The sequence below is a fragment of the Capra hircus genome, chromosome 16 (genome assembly GCF_001704415.2).
Source record: "Capra hircus breed San Clemente chromosome 16, ASM170441v1, whole genome shotgun sequence".
Classification (NCBI taxonomy): Eukaryota; Metazoa; Chordata; class Mammalia; order Artiodactyla; family Bovidae; genus Capra; species Capra hircus.
In genome coordinates this window covers 11,014,721-11,030,478 of record NC_030823.1, presented here as the reverse complement: position 1 = coordinate 11,030,478, position 15,758 = coordinate 11,014,721, and the positions used below count along the sequence as shown (strand labels likewise).

The 15,758-nt window shown below is 43.3% G+C and overlaps 1 protein-coding gene across 1 annotated transcript; it reads left to right on the top strand.

The window, feature by feature from the left end:
• Window positions 8,506–12,277, top strand: RGS2 (regulator of G-protein signaling 2). Its single transcript, XM_005690460.3, has 5 exons — window positions 8,506–8,655; window positions 9,678–9,779; window positions 9,882–9,943; window positions 10,511–10,677; window positions 10,960–12,277. The coding sequence occupies exons 1-5, from the start codon at window positions 8,546–8,548 to the stop codon at window positions 11,152–11,154; spliced, it is 636 nt and encodes a 211-aa protein (XP_005690517.1). The 5' UTR covers window positions 8,506–8,545; the 3' UTR covers window positions 11,155–12,277.

Here is a 15,758-nt window from a genome sequence, read left to right as displayed (position 1 = left end):
TGGTCGGCAGAGTGCAGGGCTTTAGGAATGCCCACTTAGCCATCTCTGTATTGCTGTCCACTGCAGAAAGCGTTCATTTCTGCCAGCTCATGTGTCCCAACTTCACAGTGACCTGTGAACCAAGCCATGCCAAGAGAAGAAACAGACTCCTATTCCACATCCCAACTCCAGAAGACCTACAGTCTCCCTCGGGATCATGACCTCAAGAGAAAAATGAGATGCAGACATCTCATAATCAGGGTTTTTAGAAATGCAAATTGGATAACTGCTCTCCAATGGCTGTCTTGTGCTCTGCTATTACCATGGGAAGGAAAGACGAGGCTTTACCGCAGATTACAAGACAAAGACGAGAGATTTGATGGGCAGAGCTAAGCACTGAGCTGCGTAAACCTTTATCTGTTGCCCTCCTACCTGAGCTCAAGACTTGTGAGAAACACAGCCAAGACCTGCAGAGCCACCCAGCTTCACCGAGTCCAGACTGACCCCCATCTCCAGTCTACTCCAAGACACATGAATGAATCAGCCCGGTCAGCTGAGATCCCCAGCCAGAGCCAGTGAACTCCCCACCATCTTGCAGACTCACTGTCAAGAAGACTGAGCTGCTAAGTGAGCCAGACAAACCTTGGGTGCCCCACTGCCTACCGGTCAGCCCCTGTGAGGAAAAGCTGCAGCCAACATCCAACAGCTCCAGAGACCATGATTCTGAACAGAAGCACCGTGTAGGGCTTCTGTATCATACACATTTCACCACATGCAAGGAGAGTTTGAAAAAATAACATTTTCTTTGCTCATACTTGGATTGCACATTTTTGAGGGCTGAACACTTTTTAAAATTCCAATGATTTCTTATTTTTCAAAGGTGAAATTGGTAAAGCTGAAGCCTTTGCAGGATCCTCCATAATCTGTCCCCCATCCTCTCCCACATACATTCGAGGTTATCCAGACACAGAGAGGCTCTGAGAACAGGAAGGTCTCTGTGACATGTATGGGTAAAATAAGACCTCCAGGAACACAGAATGAAAAACCAATCAAGAGGAAAATGAGCATTAGCCTACAATTTATTATATTTTGCCCCTCCTCCACCTGCACTGAGGTCTACCCTAGTTACCAGGCATGGGGCTGGTTCATGAAGATGTTCACTAGCGTTGTTTGGTCTATGAAGCCATCTACGTCCTGGCAACCTGCATTGGTTCAGAACAGCTGAGGCGGTCCTTGGCGGTCTGCTCACAACCATGCTGCTCTGTGTGGCCCTGGTTCTGGACATGCTGTATCAGCCAGTGGCCACTCTCCTAAAGAACATTAAAACAGAGTCAGAGCCCATGGATTACTGTGGGAGACGGTGTTATTTACAGTCATAGTCAGATTTCTAATAATTAAAAACCTTCTTTTCACAAGACAGAGAGCTAGCTATTGAAGTTTCTACCCTTCTGAAGGAAAGACATTAAAAATTTGGCAAGTTTAACCTAATTTAAAAATAATTTACAGGATCTTAGTCAACTTTAATAGAGGCCAGACTCAAGAAGAAACTACTAGCAACAGAAAAACTGAAAGCCATAAATAAAGACCCACTTCCTTGGGGGCTCAGATGGTAAAGAATCTGCCCACAATGTGGGAGACCCGGATTCAATCCCAGGGTCAGGAAGATACCCTGGGGAAGGGAGTGGTAACCCACTCAGTATTCTTGCCTGGAGAATCCTGGAGAATAAAGAGCTGGAAATCTTCAACTCCTTGCTTGGAATTAAAATATAGGCCTTTACAAAAGGACTTAGCAAAGAGAAATCTAAATGTTTGGAACAAGATGACATTACAAGAAATATTAAGTCTTTTGAAAAATTCATTGAAACCCATCCAATTCAGGTAACCACAAGCAAACAGCCATTAAAGTACACCAGAAAAGCAAAGAACAACTTCAGACAGCACTAGAAAGATGCTTCAGACAAAAACTCCCATCTTTGGGTAAGTATAAGCTGATTTCACAAGAAGCTAAAGAACGGAGAGGAAAAGTAGGCCAATTTATTTACTGGCAAAAAAAGCTAAAAAAAAAAAAAAAGAAAACTCTACTGCATCTGCAACAAGTTCTAAATGATTATGACAGTCAGATTATTACTCAAGACGAGAGATCAGTCTGCAGTTCATGAAGAAGGCAACGTGGATGAGGAGCCTTGAAACCAGGTACAGACCCACATGGGAAAATAAAACTTCTAACAAGATGAACTCAAAGCAGTTTGGATGAAACTGACTCACTCTGCTTGGTTAAACACAGCTGATCTAGGCTTGGTGAAGCCAGGGGACTATGATCACTTATGCTGGGTTTATTTTAAAATTCATTTAAAAACTCTTAAAGATTATGAAACCAAATGCACACTGCATTAACTGAAAGAAATAAAATAACTGAAGCACTGCGAGTCTATTAAGTCTCCAAAGAAGAAGCCTCACAATGGTCAGAAAAGGAGGGCAGGTTTGGGGGGGGGGGGAATGGGGGGTAAGGAATGTACTTAGAAAGAAACAGGCAGAACCACTAGAGACAACTTAACATACTTCCTACACTGCACTGAGAAAAAGAAATGAATTTTCACCGAACATCTAATGCAGGGAGAACTCACCCTGCGAAGATAGTGGAGAATTCTTTCAAGATATCAATATATGGAAATGTTAGCATGTGGAAGACCTAGACATTTTCAAACCATTTTTCAGGAAGAACTTAAAACATTTCTAAAAGTAACCTTACATCCCTGATATTCCCTATGGGGCATCTGGAAGAGAAAAAGGGGCTACCAGGGCACCCAGTGGATGAACAGACCTCCCCTCCCCCAGAAAGCAGCAGTATCTGGTAGTGACAGCCCAGGGGCCAGGGGCCAGCACCTGGTGGAGACGAGATGCTGCCTCCCCAGGTCAGCACCACAGACAGAAGAACCCTCCACGGGCCACCCTCATCCTTAAAACGGTGCATCCTCCGCAGAAGCAACACAGAGCTTGTCCTGGTGTTCCTTGGACTGGCAGACACACTCAGGGCCTTCTGACTCGACCGTTCTACCTGGATGGAGACCAGGGTTCGATCCCTGGGTTGGGAAGATATCTGGAGAGGGGAATGGCAATCCACTCCAGTATTCTTGCCTGGAGAATTCCATGGACAGAGAAGCCTGGCAGGCTATAGTTCACGGCGTTGCAAAGAGTCGGACATGACTGAGCAACTCACACACACACACTTGGTTGAGACCTGCCACCTTAGGGGCAGCAGCAGTAAATAATGGGTGCTAGGAAAGCATCAACAAAAAGCAAAAAGGTCACATGAAAGAAAGCAGCCCTGCAGTAACGTTTTGCTGAACACCAGGCCTGTGCATTATTACCAACCAGACACTCAGGGCATTCCCCAAAATGGTTTTTTCTTCAGTTCCTCACAAAGCAAAGCTTCTATAATTACTTCCATCTTGAAGATTTGAAGCCTAGGCACAAGAAGGCTAAGCAATTTCTCTGGGGTCCCAGCTAACATAATGCCAGGAACTAGGAACTAAAAGCAAGTCTCCCAATTAAGGACAAACCCTCCATCTGTCCCGCTCTCCTAAGGATAATTTATGAAAATAAAGACAAAATTATTTTGTCTTTTCAAGCTAAGGATGCTAGCTCAGCATTCAGGACTCAAATATTTATAACAGGGCAGTTGGATCAGGCCCACGGGTATCTCCTTGAAAGTGCTATTCTTTTACCAATTAATTTGGTTAAGATTTTGGAAGTTTTAAAAAAAAACGTTTGGGAGAGAAAATTCACAAAGTTTTAGGGTTTTGTGAAGTAGTCCATGAATCAAAGATCTTTGAAAATCAGTGTCTGAAATGGAGTAATACTCTCTTCATAGGAAGTCAGTCAACTGGAGATACCAATGCAAATGGATTCCTCATTTATTAGATGAAAAGCAGTCTTTCTTCAAACGTAAAAAAAAAGATTCTCTGTGACTGATAGCATAAAGTACCTTGAAATCTTGTATATTATGATGCCACTATCTCAGGATTTCAAAACAGTAATCAATAGACACTTGGCATTTTAATGATTTGACAGAATTCTGTGCACAGAAATTAAAATCCCAAGATAACAACTGTCAGCAAAGAAATTCCTAGCCTGAGGGCCAAAATGCCATCTATGTGACTTATTTCTAATTGACTACTCTCCCCTGAGATTCTGTGCAGTCCTTGGTCACTGGAACAGAGCAGCAACAGACAGATACTGGAAATAATCCCCTAAACCTAGACTTCACACTCAGTGTCCTTTAACTACAGGAACCTACCAGACGTATTTCAATACATTGATACATTTAGGATTTTTTATTTGGGAAGAAAAATATGTGATGCTCCTGTTGTCGGTTTCCAAAGAGAATCCAGTGCTTTACTTGGTAAGGGAGAATTATTAAATTTAAGCAGGCCGTGCCTGCATTTGGAGTATGACAGACGCTAAGAGTCAGACATGACTGAGCGACTTCACTCTGACTTTTCACTTTCATGCATTGGAGAAGGAAATGGCAACCCACTCTAGTATTCTTGCCTGGAGAATCCCAGGGACGGGGGAGCCTGGTGGGCTGCCGTCTATGGGGTTGCACAGAGTTGGACACGACTGAAGTGACTTAGCAGCAGCATACTATTCGTGAATTCAAGGCAGAGCTATGGAAATGCTCTTGCTGGAATTATCAATGCAAGGACTAAGTAAAATCATTAACTCCTCTATAATACATGTCAAGTATTTGGATGAAACTCTTGATTCATCCCAGACAAAAACACTGACTTTCTTTCTTTTCAGCTCCTGGGAATGCAAATTACATTCTAAGAAAGAGACCAATTATGAGTTTTTTAAATGTCAGACATTAGGTACGAGGAGTAGAGTACAGAATCCTGTTGGGTCATAAGTTCATTAATCGTTGGGTCATATGTTCAGTCTGTTTAAAGAATATTTCACCAATTAAGGTTAAATAATACCCAAAAGGTGGGGGGGGGAGAGGACAAAGATAGACGAAAATGTCAAGATAGGTGCCACACTTCCTCAAATACCTCAACAATTATGATACTAAAAGTTTCCAATTACTCATCACACCCTTTGCCACATGGTGCTTAATTTCCCAATTTTTTCCCCCTCTTTAAAAAAACTTCTCACCAATTTAAAAATTCATGATGTAGGCAACAGGTTTGCAACTTTTACAAATTTAGGAACTAAGATATCTTACTGACCAAAAAAGTAAAGCACAGGGTAATACACAGAATGATTCTCCAGTGTCTTTTAAAGTATATATCTTGCTTCCTAAATTTCTAAAGCGTAAGTATGAACGTTATCATGCATAAATACTTTTAGATAATAATAATAGTTTTTATTAATAATGGCATACAGTCGGAAGAGAAGCGTGTGTATGGCAGAGGACACTTGTGCTTTTCATTATTCTCCCTTTCGTGTTACTAGAAACTAGTCTTTTTTTGTTTGCCTTCCTCAGTAACTTCAATTTTGGGGGGCTACAAAAAGTTCCAGAACCACCTTGCAAGCTTCCACCACCCATGTGCTCAGCACACAGCCTCTCCAGTAGAGGGCATGGTAGAGCTGACAGGAAAATGTATGTCCAGTCCATCAAGGCACTCTCACACTGCGGTTTTCCTGCGCAGTATTTACATCCTATTGCAGTGTTTCTTCCACCACAGAATGGAAAATATGTGTAATCGTAATATTAAGCAATTCCATTTACCTAAAAGCCAGTTGCAACCAGAAAAACAAAGGGAAGTCATTAAAGACTGCAGCTTTCATTTTAAATGTACTGGTCTGCCTACCTTAATACCAGCTGTCAATCGGAAATGGTTTGCAAAAAAAGCAAATAGCTACATTAAACACTTACAAGAAACATCTAGAATGGTCTATATTACTTACATGGATACATATACATTTATGGTCGTGAACTTTTCTGACGAGGATCTCTGAAAAGTTCAAATACCAGTTTACTTATTTTTTTATTTGGTTTTTTACCCAGAGAACATTAAGTATCTATCATGAGCCCAATATTCTACAAAGCTGTGACAGTATCTTGAATTTTAACAGTGCTTAACATTCATAACTTAACTCTGAATTAATCTTTTAATGATTTTTCTACCTGGAATAACTATGCTTCAGTTATTTCCTTTTCCCCACATATGCAAATTAGGAAAGACAAACTTTTGTATAGTACTTTAAAACTTACAAAGGCCTTTCATGAAAGATTCACATAATACCCAATGAGGTTGATGAGAAAGACACATTACTCTTACTAGAGATGAGACACTGGTGCTTAGGAGGTGGGATGGGACTGTCCCAATAGTTACTTAGTATTTACTGGTGAAGCCAAGACTCTAACTAGGTCTCCTGACACAAGTCCGGCTCTCCTTGCTGCCTCTTTGTGAGAGCTCCTGCTTTTCCCACTATGAGTGAATTCTACCATCCAAAATTCTAAGTGAAAAATATATTGAGGTTTATACTAGCAAGAAAAGCAAATGTTTACATATTACACATATTTAACAAATAAGTACTTAATCATCAGAAAGTGAAAATAGCTGTAGGAAATACGTAAAGTTCTTTTAGAGATCAAGAGCATATGCTTGAGAAAAATTATATTCTTACCTTTCACAAACTTGCTTTCAAATATTTATTACTGAAATCTAAATGATTTTTCCTTTCCGTAACTGAGTACACGGCTGTTCTCTTTCCTATTAACTGTAGGTTTTACTCCCCAAGTCAAACTTGGAGCTCCAACTACTGGTAGCTCATCATAAGAATATGGTAAATTAGCTCCAATTTTAACAGCTCTAAGACAAAGTAAAGAATATACATGCAGCCTGAATTAACAAAGCAGAGACATCACTTTGCTGACATAGGTCCCTATAGTCAAAGCTATGGTTTTTCCAGTAGTCATGTATGAATGTGAGAGTTGGACCATAAAGAAGGCTGAGCACCAAAGAATTGCTGCTTTCAAATTGTTGCACTGCAGAAGACTCTTCAGAGCCTCCCAGCAAAGCGATCAAACCAGTCAATCCTTAAGGAAATGAACCCTCAGTATTCATTGGAAGGACTGATGCTGAAGCTCCAATACTTTGGCCAGCTGATGCCAGGAGCAGACTGACTGGGAAAGACTCTGATGCTGGGAAATATTGAGGGCAGGAGAAGAGGGTGGCAGAGAATGAGATGGTTAGATGGCATCACAGACTCAAGGGACATGAGTTTGAGCAAACACCAGGAGATGAAGAACAGGGATGCCTGGCAAGTTGCAGCCCATGCGACTGCAGTCAGAAGTGACTTAGAGACAGAACAAAAGCCTTGCTGTTAATCTGCCTACTTAGATGCTTCAGGAAAAACCACCTGAATATTCCACTGTACAATTCTAATAATGGTATTTGAACTCAAGTCATTTTGGAGTGGCAGTTATCTACTTACCCTTACCAATCAAACCACTTAAATCCTGCTACAGCAAGATGATTTCTGACGAATCAAGACATTAAGCTTATTCAAAGAAGCTGTAAACGCCTCCCTCCCTCCACCCCCATCTCTCTTTTTTTGCCAGTTAAAGTGTTCTGGCAAATTCTAAGCCAACTAAGAGTGACTCAGGAGGAAATCCTGCATGCTTGCTCTTTTACACTAAAATGATTCTGGTGCACGATAGCTGCGAGCTCGTGGTGTTTCTTTGTTAAGAGCTGTGATTTCTTTTTTTGTTCTGGAAGGAGAAGGAGCCAAGGACTCCTGAGAAATAAGTCTGCAACCCCACGGACCGACCCAGCCACGAACCTGCTGGTAATCAAAACCGCACACCCAGTTAAAGCACTTTCTCCTCTTCCCTCCCTGACCAATGTGCATTCCCCACAGGGCTCCAAGATGCTTGGGCAAGCTGCAGAACAGATCACACCACTGCCCCTGGACTCTCACTGTTCCTCCCATTCTGTTTCCTTCCCCAAATTAAAAGGCGTCTCAAAGAACAGGTGAGGGTCAGTTCTCACATCAAGAAAGGAGGCGCGGAGCGAGGACTTGCGCTCCAAAAACACATCCCCTTTTAAACCTAATTCAAAATAAGGTTACTGCATTCGGCTTCCCAATAAACAACCTTTACCTGCTGGGAATCACGGCTCCTTTGGGGGTCAGGAGCTCTGGAGCGCGGGGGAGGGAATGAGACAGGGAAGAGGCGGGGAGCGAGCGCCCCCGCCGTGCCTGCAGCCAACCTGGCTCCCTGCCCGCCGCGGCCCTGCGACCCCACGGCCGGCCGCCACGACTGGGCAAAGGTCGCCTTTGACCGTTCAAAAGGGAATTTTCTCTGACCCCACACGAGGGCGGGCGTCCGGCCCGACTGCGCACGACGCCCGGGAAGCGGACGTCAGCGGGCCCCGGGTTTCCAGACCCTTCCGCGGCGCCCGTGACCGCGCGGCCCGCGGCCGCCGTCGGCCAATCGGTGCCCGCCGGGGGAGGGACCGGCGCCGTGAGCCCCGCCTTCGCCCTGCCGCCAATTATATAAATACGGGTGCCGGCGGTCCGGCCCCCCCAGAGCGGCGTTCCCAGGTGGAGGGCGATAATGCAAAGTGCTATGTTCCTGGCTGTCCAGCACGACTGCGGACCCATGGACAAAGGCGCTGGCACCGGCCCCAAGAACGAGGAGAAGCGAGAGAAGATGAAGCGAACCCTGTGAGTGCGGCTTTCTTCCTCCCTGATTGGCCGCCCCTGCGGACCCAGCTGTCCCGGGCGGCTGCAAACGCGGTACACTCGCGCTGGGCATGGGAACTGGGTAGCCTGCCTGCATCTCGGAAGGAAAAAAAGAAAAAGAAAAATGTGTGTGTGTGTGTGTGTGTAAAAGGTTAATTTGTGAAGTTACGTTTAAACCTGTGTGGTGTAGGTATTTATTGAAGGACTCGGGTAGAGTTTAGAAACTGCAGAAAATTCTTGATGCAGGGGCGGAGATAGATGCTGGTTGGCTTTTTGTCTCCCTGCATCGAAAATGACTTCGGAGAATCCTGCAGCCACGCGCCCCCGGCCTTCGTGAGAGGCACCGTAAATTCTGATCTGCTTACACGACTGCTGGGATGGAGATATTTTTGCTGATCCTAGATATACTTTTAATTTTTTTTAATTGAACAGCAAGTCTCACCCACTCAAGAGTGTGGAACAAATAATTGTTCTGCATCACCTTCTTAAAAGGAGTGCTGAAGTTGGGGGAGGGGGCGGTCAATCTCGCGCACACACTTCATTGTGCACAGCTTCTCGGGTGGTCCCAAGCCTCCTGCTCTGAGAGCAGAAGGAAAACGAGCATGGGCTGGCTCAGGGCAGGTCCACTGTGGGCTTTCTCAAGTGTGAAATGTCTCAGAATTGTAATTAACCGTTGCAGAAAAACTGGCTGCCTTTTGTGGGCCAGAAATAGCATCTGCCTTTGAACTATGCAAACTAAATTCATTAAAATACCCTATAATTGTAGGTCGTCCTATCCTTACTTATAAAACTAATAATTATGTTCAGATGAGTGGATGAAACTAGTGTGTTGAGTACTTAGATGCTGGATTAAAGGAGTAAGACTGACTGGAGGAGTTGTTTTGTCTTATTTGGCTTGTCTATAGCTACTGGGGGCGACTTTATTTGGTAAAAATGCCTTCAGCTGCAATGGCAGTTTCAAGTGTTGCTGCTAAGTGAGTATCTTTTTTTTTTTTCTTTTGTAGATTAAAAGATTGGAAGAGCCGTTTGAGCTACTTCTTGCAAAATTCCTCCTCTCCTGGGAAGCCCAAAACTGGCAAGAAAAGCAAACAGCAAACCTTCATCAAGTAAGTTGAAAATCTTGTACTTGCCAATATGCACAGCTCACTGCTGAGCTGAAGAGGGAACCTCTGGCTAGCAGGAGCTGATGTGCAGACCTTCTTTTGCAGGCCTTCTCCCGAGGAAGCCCAGCTATGGTCAGAAGCATTTGATGAGCTGCTAGCCAGTAAATGTAAGTTAACCTCTTGAATTTGATCCATTTCAAGTATCAGGAGAGTATGGTTTGGTTGTGTCTACACAGCAAGAGCAGCTTGCCCAAGGAGAGTTTGACTTACAATCCCTGTTCCATGGGGCCTATTTTTCTCCTTTATTTCCCAGTGATTAACCAGGGAAATGCGTGGCTTTTTCACTCTAGGTGGGGAGTGGGGGGAAATAGCCCCAGATTGTAATGGCAGTTGCTGTCTCTTAAGGTTTAGTCAGCTTTTCCATTGCAAACAATGTTTTCAAGAGGCTTCATTCTCAAAGAACTTATGGCTCCCCTATCAGCTGTGTTAACAGCAAAGCTAAGTGTTTATATTTTTGTAGTAGTGTGCCAGCTTACGCATTTTGCTGACTGGCATCTTAGTCTTTAAAGAGCTAAATTTTGACGATTACAGGTTTGAGTAAACTCAAGAAAATTGCTGCCATCTGGCAATAATAAAATATGAGACCAGGGGAGTGGGATTTCTAGGAAAACACATAAAGGAATATTTGAACACTCAATGCAGTTTCTGCATGCTTTCTTCCTTCCCTCCCCCAGATGGTCTTGCTGCATTCAGGGCTTTTTTAAAATCTGAATACTGTGAAGAAAATATTGAATTCTGGCTGGCCTGTGAAGACTTCAAAAAAACCAAGTCACCCCAAAAGCTGTCCTCAAAAGCAAAGAAAATATATACTGACTTCATAGAAAAAGAAGCTCCAAAAGAGGTAAAGGGGGGAAAAAGTTCCTTATTTCAGCATATTTTGAACATCCTCAGCACCAAAGTGAAAATAATTTAAAGAGACCTCAAGTTAAAGAGGGGTGGGTGAGTAGGCTGTTTTTCCCCTATTTCTGGCTCTCAGTGAGGTTAATTATATTTCTTCACTGACTTAGCTGGTGACACTGGCCACACATTATAGTTTGGGGGTTTTTTTATTTGTTTTCAAATACTACATATATTTCAACTTCTGACTCTTAATATGGAATAAAACTTTGTTGTTTTCTTTCAGATCAACATAGACTTTCAAACCAAAACTCTGATTGCCCAAAACATACAGGAAGCTACCAGTGGCTGCTTCACAACTGCCCAGAAAAGGGTGTACAGCTTGATGGAAAACAACTCTTACCCGCGTTTCTTGGAGTCAGAATTCTACCAGGACTTGTGTAAAAAGCCGCAGATCACCACGGAACCCCATGCCACATGAGATGAAAAGCAGGAGCCCAGAAACGGAGGACTTTTCATTTTTTTTCCTAAAAGGGGAAAGGCTGTCACCTGCCAAAAAGACTGACCTTGAATTCAGCCTGGGTGTTCAGGAAACATCACTCAGAACTATTGATTCAGAGCTGGGTAGTGAATCAGGAAGCTGGTCGCCTCGTAGGAGAAGCTGGTACTGGGTCGGCTTCCGTAACTGATGGAGCACAGAGAGAGAGAGTGTGGTCTAAATGTGGTGTGTCTCATGCTGGGAAAGCAGGAGCTTGAGACTGAAAGATAACGATGTAACACTATTGGTCCAGAAGCATTTACAATCAATAGGTCTGGGATTATGTGGCCTTAGCTAGCTGGCTGTACATCTTTCCCTAAATCAGTCCTTGTTACCACATAGTGGTTTAGATGTAGTTTCTTTAGCTCTAGGTAATATGTTTACTATGTGCAAGGGTACTAAAGTTCCTATGACTACAGATCATCAGTACTGTTGTCTCACATAACTCTAAAACTGAAGCGATTTGTGTTTGAACTGTCAATTGGTGTCTGTACTAGAATGAGTGCTTTTGTGTAGAAAATGGCAGTGTCCATTATGAGTGCCAAAACTGTCCTGATGGCAGCTAAACTTTGAAGTGGTCTTTGAATACTTTTAATAAATTTATTTTGATAAATAATGTTATTGAATATTTGGTCCAGATGTGTGTTGGGCTGTTTCTTCATAATTAAACTCGGCAGAAACAAGTATCTCCTCTAGGAGAGAAGAGATACCAGTTGATGGGCCTGTTCTGTAACAATTGACTGTCCTTAGAATTGAGAAATCACAGCTGCTGGGAAGATGCTGCTCCCATCTCTGATGCTTCGGTAGGTCATAGGAGGTCTGACCATCACCCTGGGATCAACTTTCTAATATAGTCTTGTAAAAATCAAGAAAATGTAAGAACATTGTTGAAAATGTTATATTTTCATTGTTGAAAATATAAGAACATTGCTTTAAAGCCCTTCATGAGTACAGAACAGCTAAATATGAGAAGTAAATTGATGTAACAGAGACAAAGCACCAAAATTATTCACATAACTAAGCCACTCAAATGATGCCAAATAAAGACGAAAGTTGTTGTCAGTCACTCAGCGTTGTCTGACTCTTTGCGACCCCATGGACTGCAGCACGCCAGGCTTCCCTGTCCTTCACCATCTCCCAGAGCTTGCTCAAACTCATGTCCATAAAGTCAGTGATGCCATCCAATCAAAGATGAAAGTAGGCCTGCCTTTATATTTCCCTTGGTTCTCCCCACAGGATCTGTACAAGAGCTTCCAAGATCCATACCTGAAACTGTTCACTTCCATGATGAATCAGTACAAAGTCAGAATTTCCCTGATTCACCTGCCTTCATTCAGCCAGTAAAGAATCTGGCTATGCTATCGCAGCTAATAATGAAGGCAGGAAACACGCTTTTGTGGCTAGGACTTCATCTAGAAGTATGCTCTTTCTTTCCATGGTTGAGAGGCCCTGAGTCTTATTTTTTCAAAATAAGACTATTTAGAAAGGAGTACTGTTCTCCAGCAGGCTGCCTTTTCAACCTTGATGATGGTCTTCATTTTGAAAAGGAGGGCGAACCCTCATCTTGGAAAAACAGCCCATGAACTGATTTCTCACACCTCTGTGACCTTAGGAGTCTCCATCTTACTGGCTCCTCAAGTCACACCTTCCTGTCTGTCCCGCTGGTTCCTGTGAGGTAGTAAGGAGCTTTAGAAAGTGCAAAGCATTTTTTAAAAAATACATTGATTTCCCAGAAGAAAAATTGACCTCCCATAGTTTATTGTTTTTATTTTGCTTGCACTGATCTTCACTTTCACCAGCCTTACCAGAAGCAATAGGCACTATATCCATAAGAGAGAAACTGGTACCACTCCTGTGTCACCAGCAGCCAGATACATAACAGGTGCTCCATAAATAGTGATAGAATAAAAATTCTGAGGCTCACTGAAAGAGATATTTCTTGGGAGAATAAGTCAGGTCTGCACAAACCCTAATTTGGAAACGTTTTGGCCAGTGGAGAAACCCAGGAGTCACACCATGTATCCAGCTTGTCACCATGTGCATTTTACTCCAAGTCTCTCTCCAGCCTGCTTTCTGTTGCCACCCTGATTCCAGAAGCCGTCATCCGCTCAGGCAACTGTACTAGTCTCAAATCATCTGCCCTCACTCACTTTTTCCCCCCTCCAGTGTGTTCCCTGCTTTGAACTCTAGGGATCCTCTCAACACAGAAACCTGATCTTATCTCCCATTGCTTTTAAACCCTTGACAGTTTTCCCAAACAATCAGGACAAAGGCATCCCTAAAATGGTCTAACACCTGCGTGGGCCTGACCCCTTCTTCCACTCCATCCTGTCTCCACCACGAATCCCCCAGCTCTCTCTGCAAGCCTCACCAGCCTACTTCCGCTCCCCCACGGTTGGCAGGCCCACTGCTCCCACAGGGCCTTTGCCCGTCATAGGCCCGCTGCATGGAATGCAGTTTTAGCTCTTTCTCATCATTTACAGATCAGTGTAATTGTCGCCTCCTCAGGGAAGCCTTCCCCAACCTCCTTACCTGGGTCAGATCCCCTCTCGGGTTTCCCTGGTGGCTCAGATGGTAGAGAATCTGCCTGCAGTGCGGGAAACCTGGATTTGATCCCTGGCTTGAGAAGACCCCCTGGAGGAGGACATGGTAACCCACTCCAGTATTCTTGCCTGGAGAAGCCTGGTGGCTATAGTTCATGGGGTCGGAAAGAGTCGGACCTGACTGAGCGACTAAGCACATCATTTACAGATCAGTGCAGTTGTCACGTCCCTGACCTCCTTACCTAGGTCAGATCCCCTTTTAGACTTTCTCACCAGCTTCTCTAATTTAGCATGCTTAATAGAATTCTCATTTATTTGTACGATAATAATTCTCTTTTCCCCCTGGATTGCGGATGTCACAATTCAAGGACTCCATGTCTTTTTCTGCTCACTGCTGAATCACAGCACCTAACACCTTGCCAGGCACACAATGCCAGCTGTGTGAATCATTGTCAAATGAATGAATGAATAAATGAATGAATATTAACAACTCTTTGGAGAAGGCAATGGCACCCCACTCCAGTTCTCTTGCCTGGAAAATCCCATGGATGGAGGAGCCTGGTAGGCTATAGTCCACGCTAAGGGTCAGACACGACTAAGCGACTTCCCTTTCACTTTTCACTTTCATGCATTGGAGAAGGAAATGGCAACCCACTTCATTGTTCTTGCCTGGAGAATTCCAGGGACAGGGGAGCCTGGTGGGCTGCCGTCTATGGGGTCGCACAGAGTCAGACACGACTGAAGTAACTTAGCAGTATTAACAACTCTTAAATTTTGGTGAAACAGAAAGTATCAACCAATGCACAAGGAACTAAGGATGGGTTTTAAAAGCCCCATTTCTGCAAACATCTGAAAATAAATATTCTTGGCAAAAAAATAAATACCCCTTGCTAAGCATGAAAGCAATGGCACCCCATTCCAGTACTCTTGCCTGGAAAATCCCATGGATGGAGAAGCCTGGTAGGTTGCAGTCCATGGGGTCGCAGAGTCTGACACAACTGAATGACTTCCCTTTCACTTTTCACTTTCCTGCATTGGAGAAGGAAATGGCAACCCACTCCAGGGTTCTTGCCTGGAGAATCCCAGGGACGGGGGAGCCTGGTGGGCTGCCGTCTATGGGGTCGCACAGAGTCGGACACAACTGAAGTGACTTAGCAGCAGTAAGCATGCTGTCTATAACTTTTGACCTTTAATAGAAGAAGCCAGATTATAGTAACAAAAAGAAAGAGTTCTGACTTTTTCAGAGCTGCTAAAAGTGCAGACTATTTGGTTGGTATTTTCCAACGTGATTTAGTGTAGAACAAGCTGAAATAGATTTAAGATTAGAAACCGCATACTTCCACAAATAAATATTACTTACTGTTCTCATTTCTCAGAGTTAGTACAGTTAGGATCTACAGTCCACTTATTTTGGTGACATTTTGTTTTCCATATACTTTAAGTTCAGGAGCATTTCAAGACGTAATTTCATACGGTCCCACCAAAAAAAAAAAAAAATAGAATTGCGTATCATCTGTCACGTGAGCCCAGAAAGGCAACATGTGTTTCAATGAGGTGATTTAAAGTGATCAGCCAAAATTTCATAGGAAATAGGTATTTGGTAGAGGACTTGTTTGTCTGACCACAATATTTGATCATTTCTTGCAGGGATTCTCACCGTGTGAAGCTGAAGAGTGAGGAGGCAATGTTTTTGTCAATGGCAAAAAGATGAGGTTTATCTAAATTTTGGCATTGTACCTAGCTGGATTTGCTTGAGGCAACAATAATCACCCCCAAAACCTTCTGTGGCCTGCTTTGAAAATCTAAAACTACATCCCAGACTCTTTGAGTAACTACTACTCAGGCCCACCATTTTTAACAACTGCATAGTGTACTATGGCATGCATTTGTTATAATTAATTAAATTCTCCTCTCTTGAACACTGTAGTTTTTCTATTATATATGTTCTATAAACAGTATGAAAGGTTAATTTCCTTAAATTATGTGAGTGTATACACATTATGT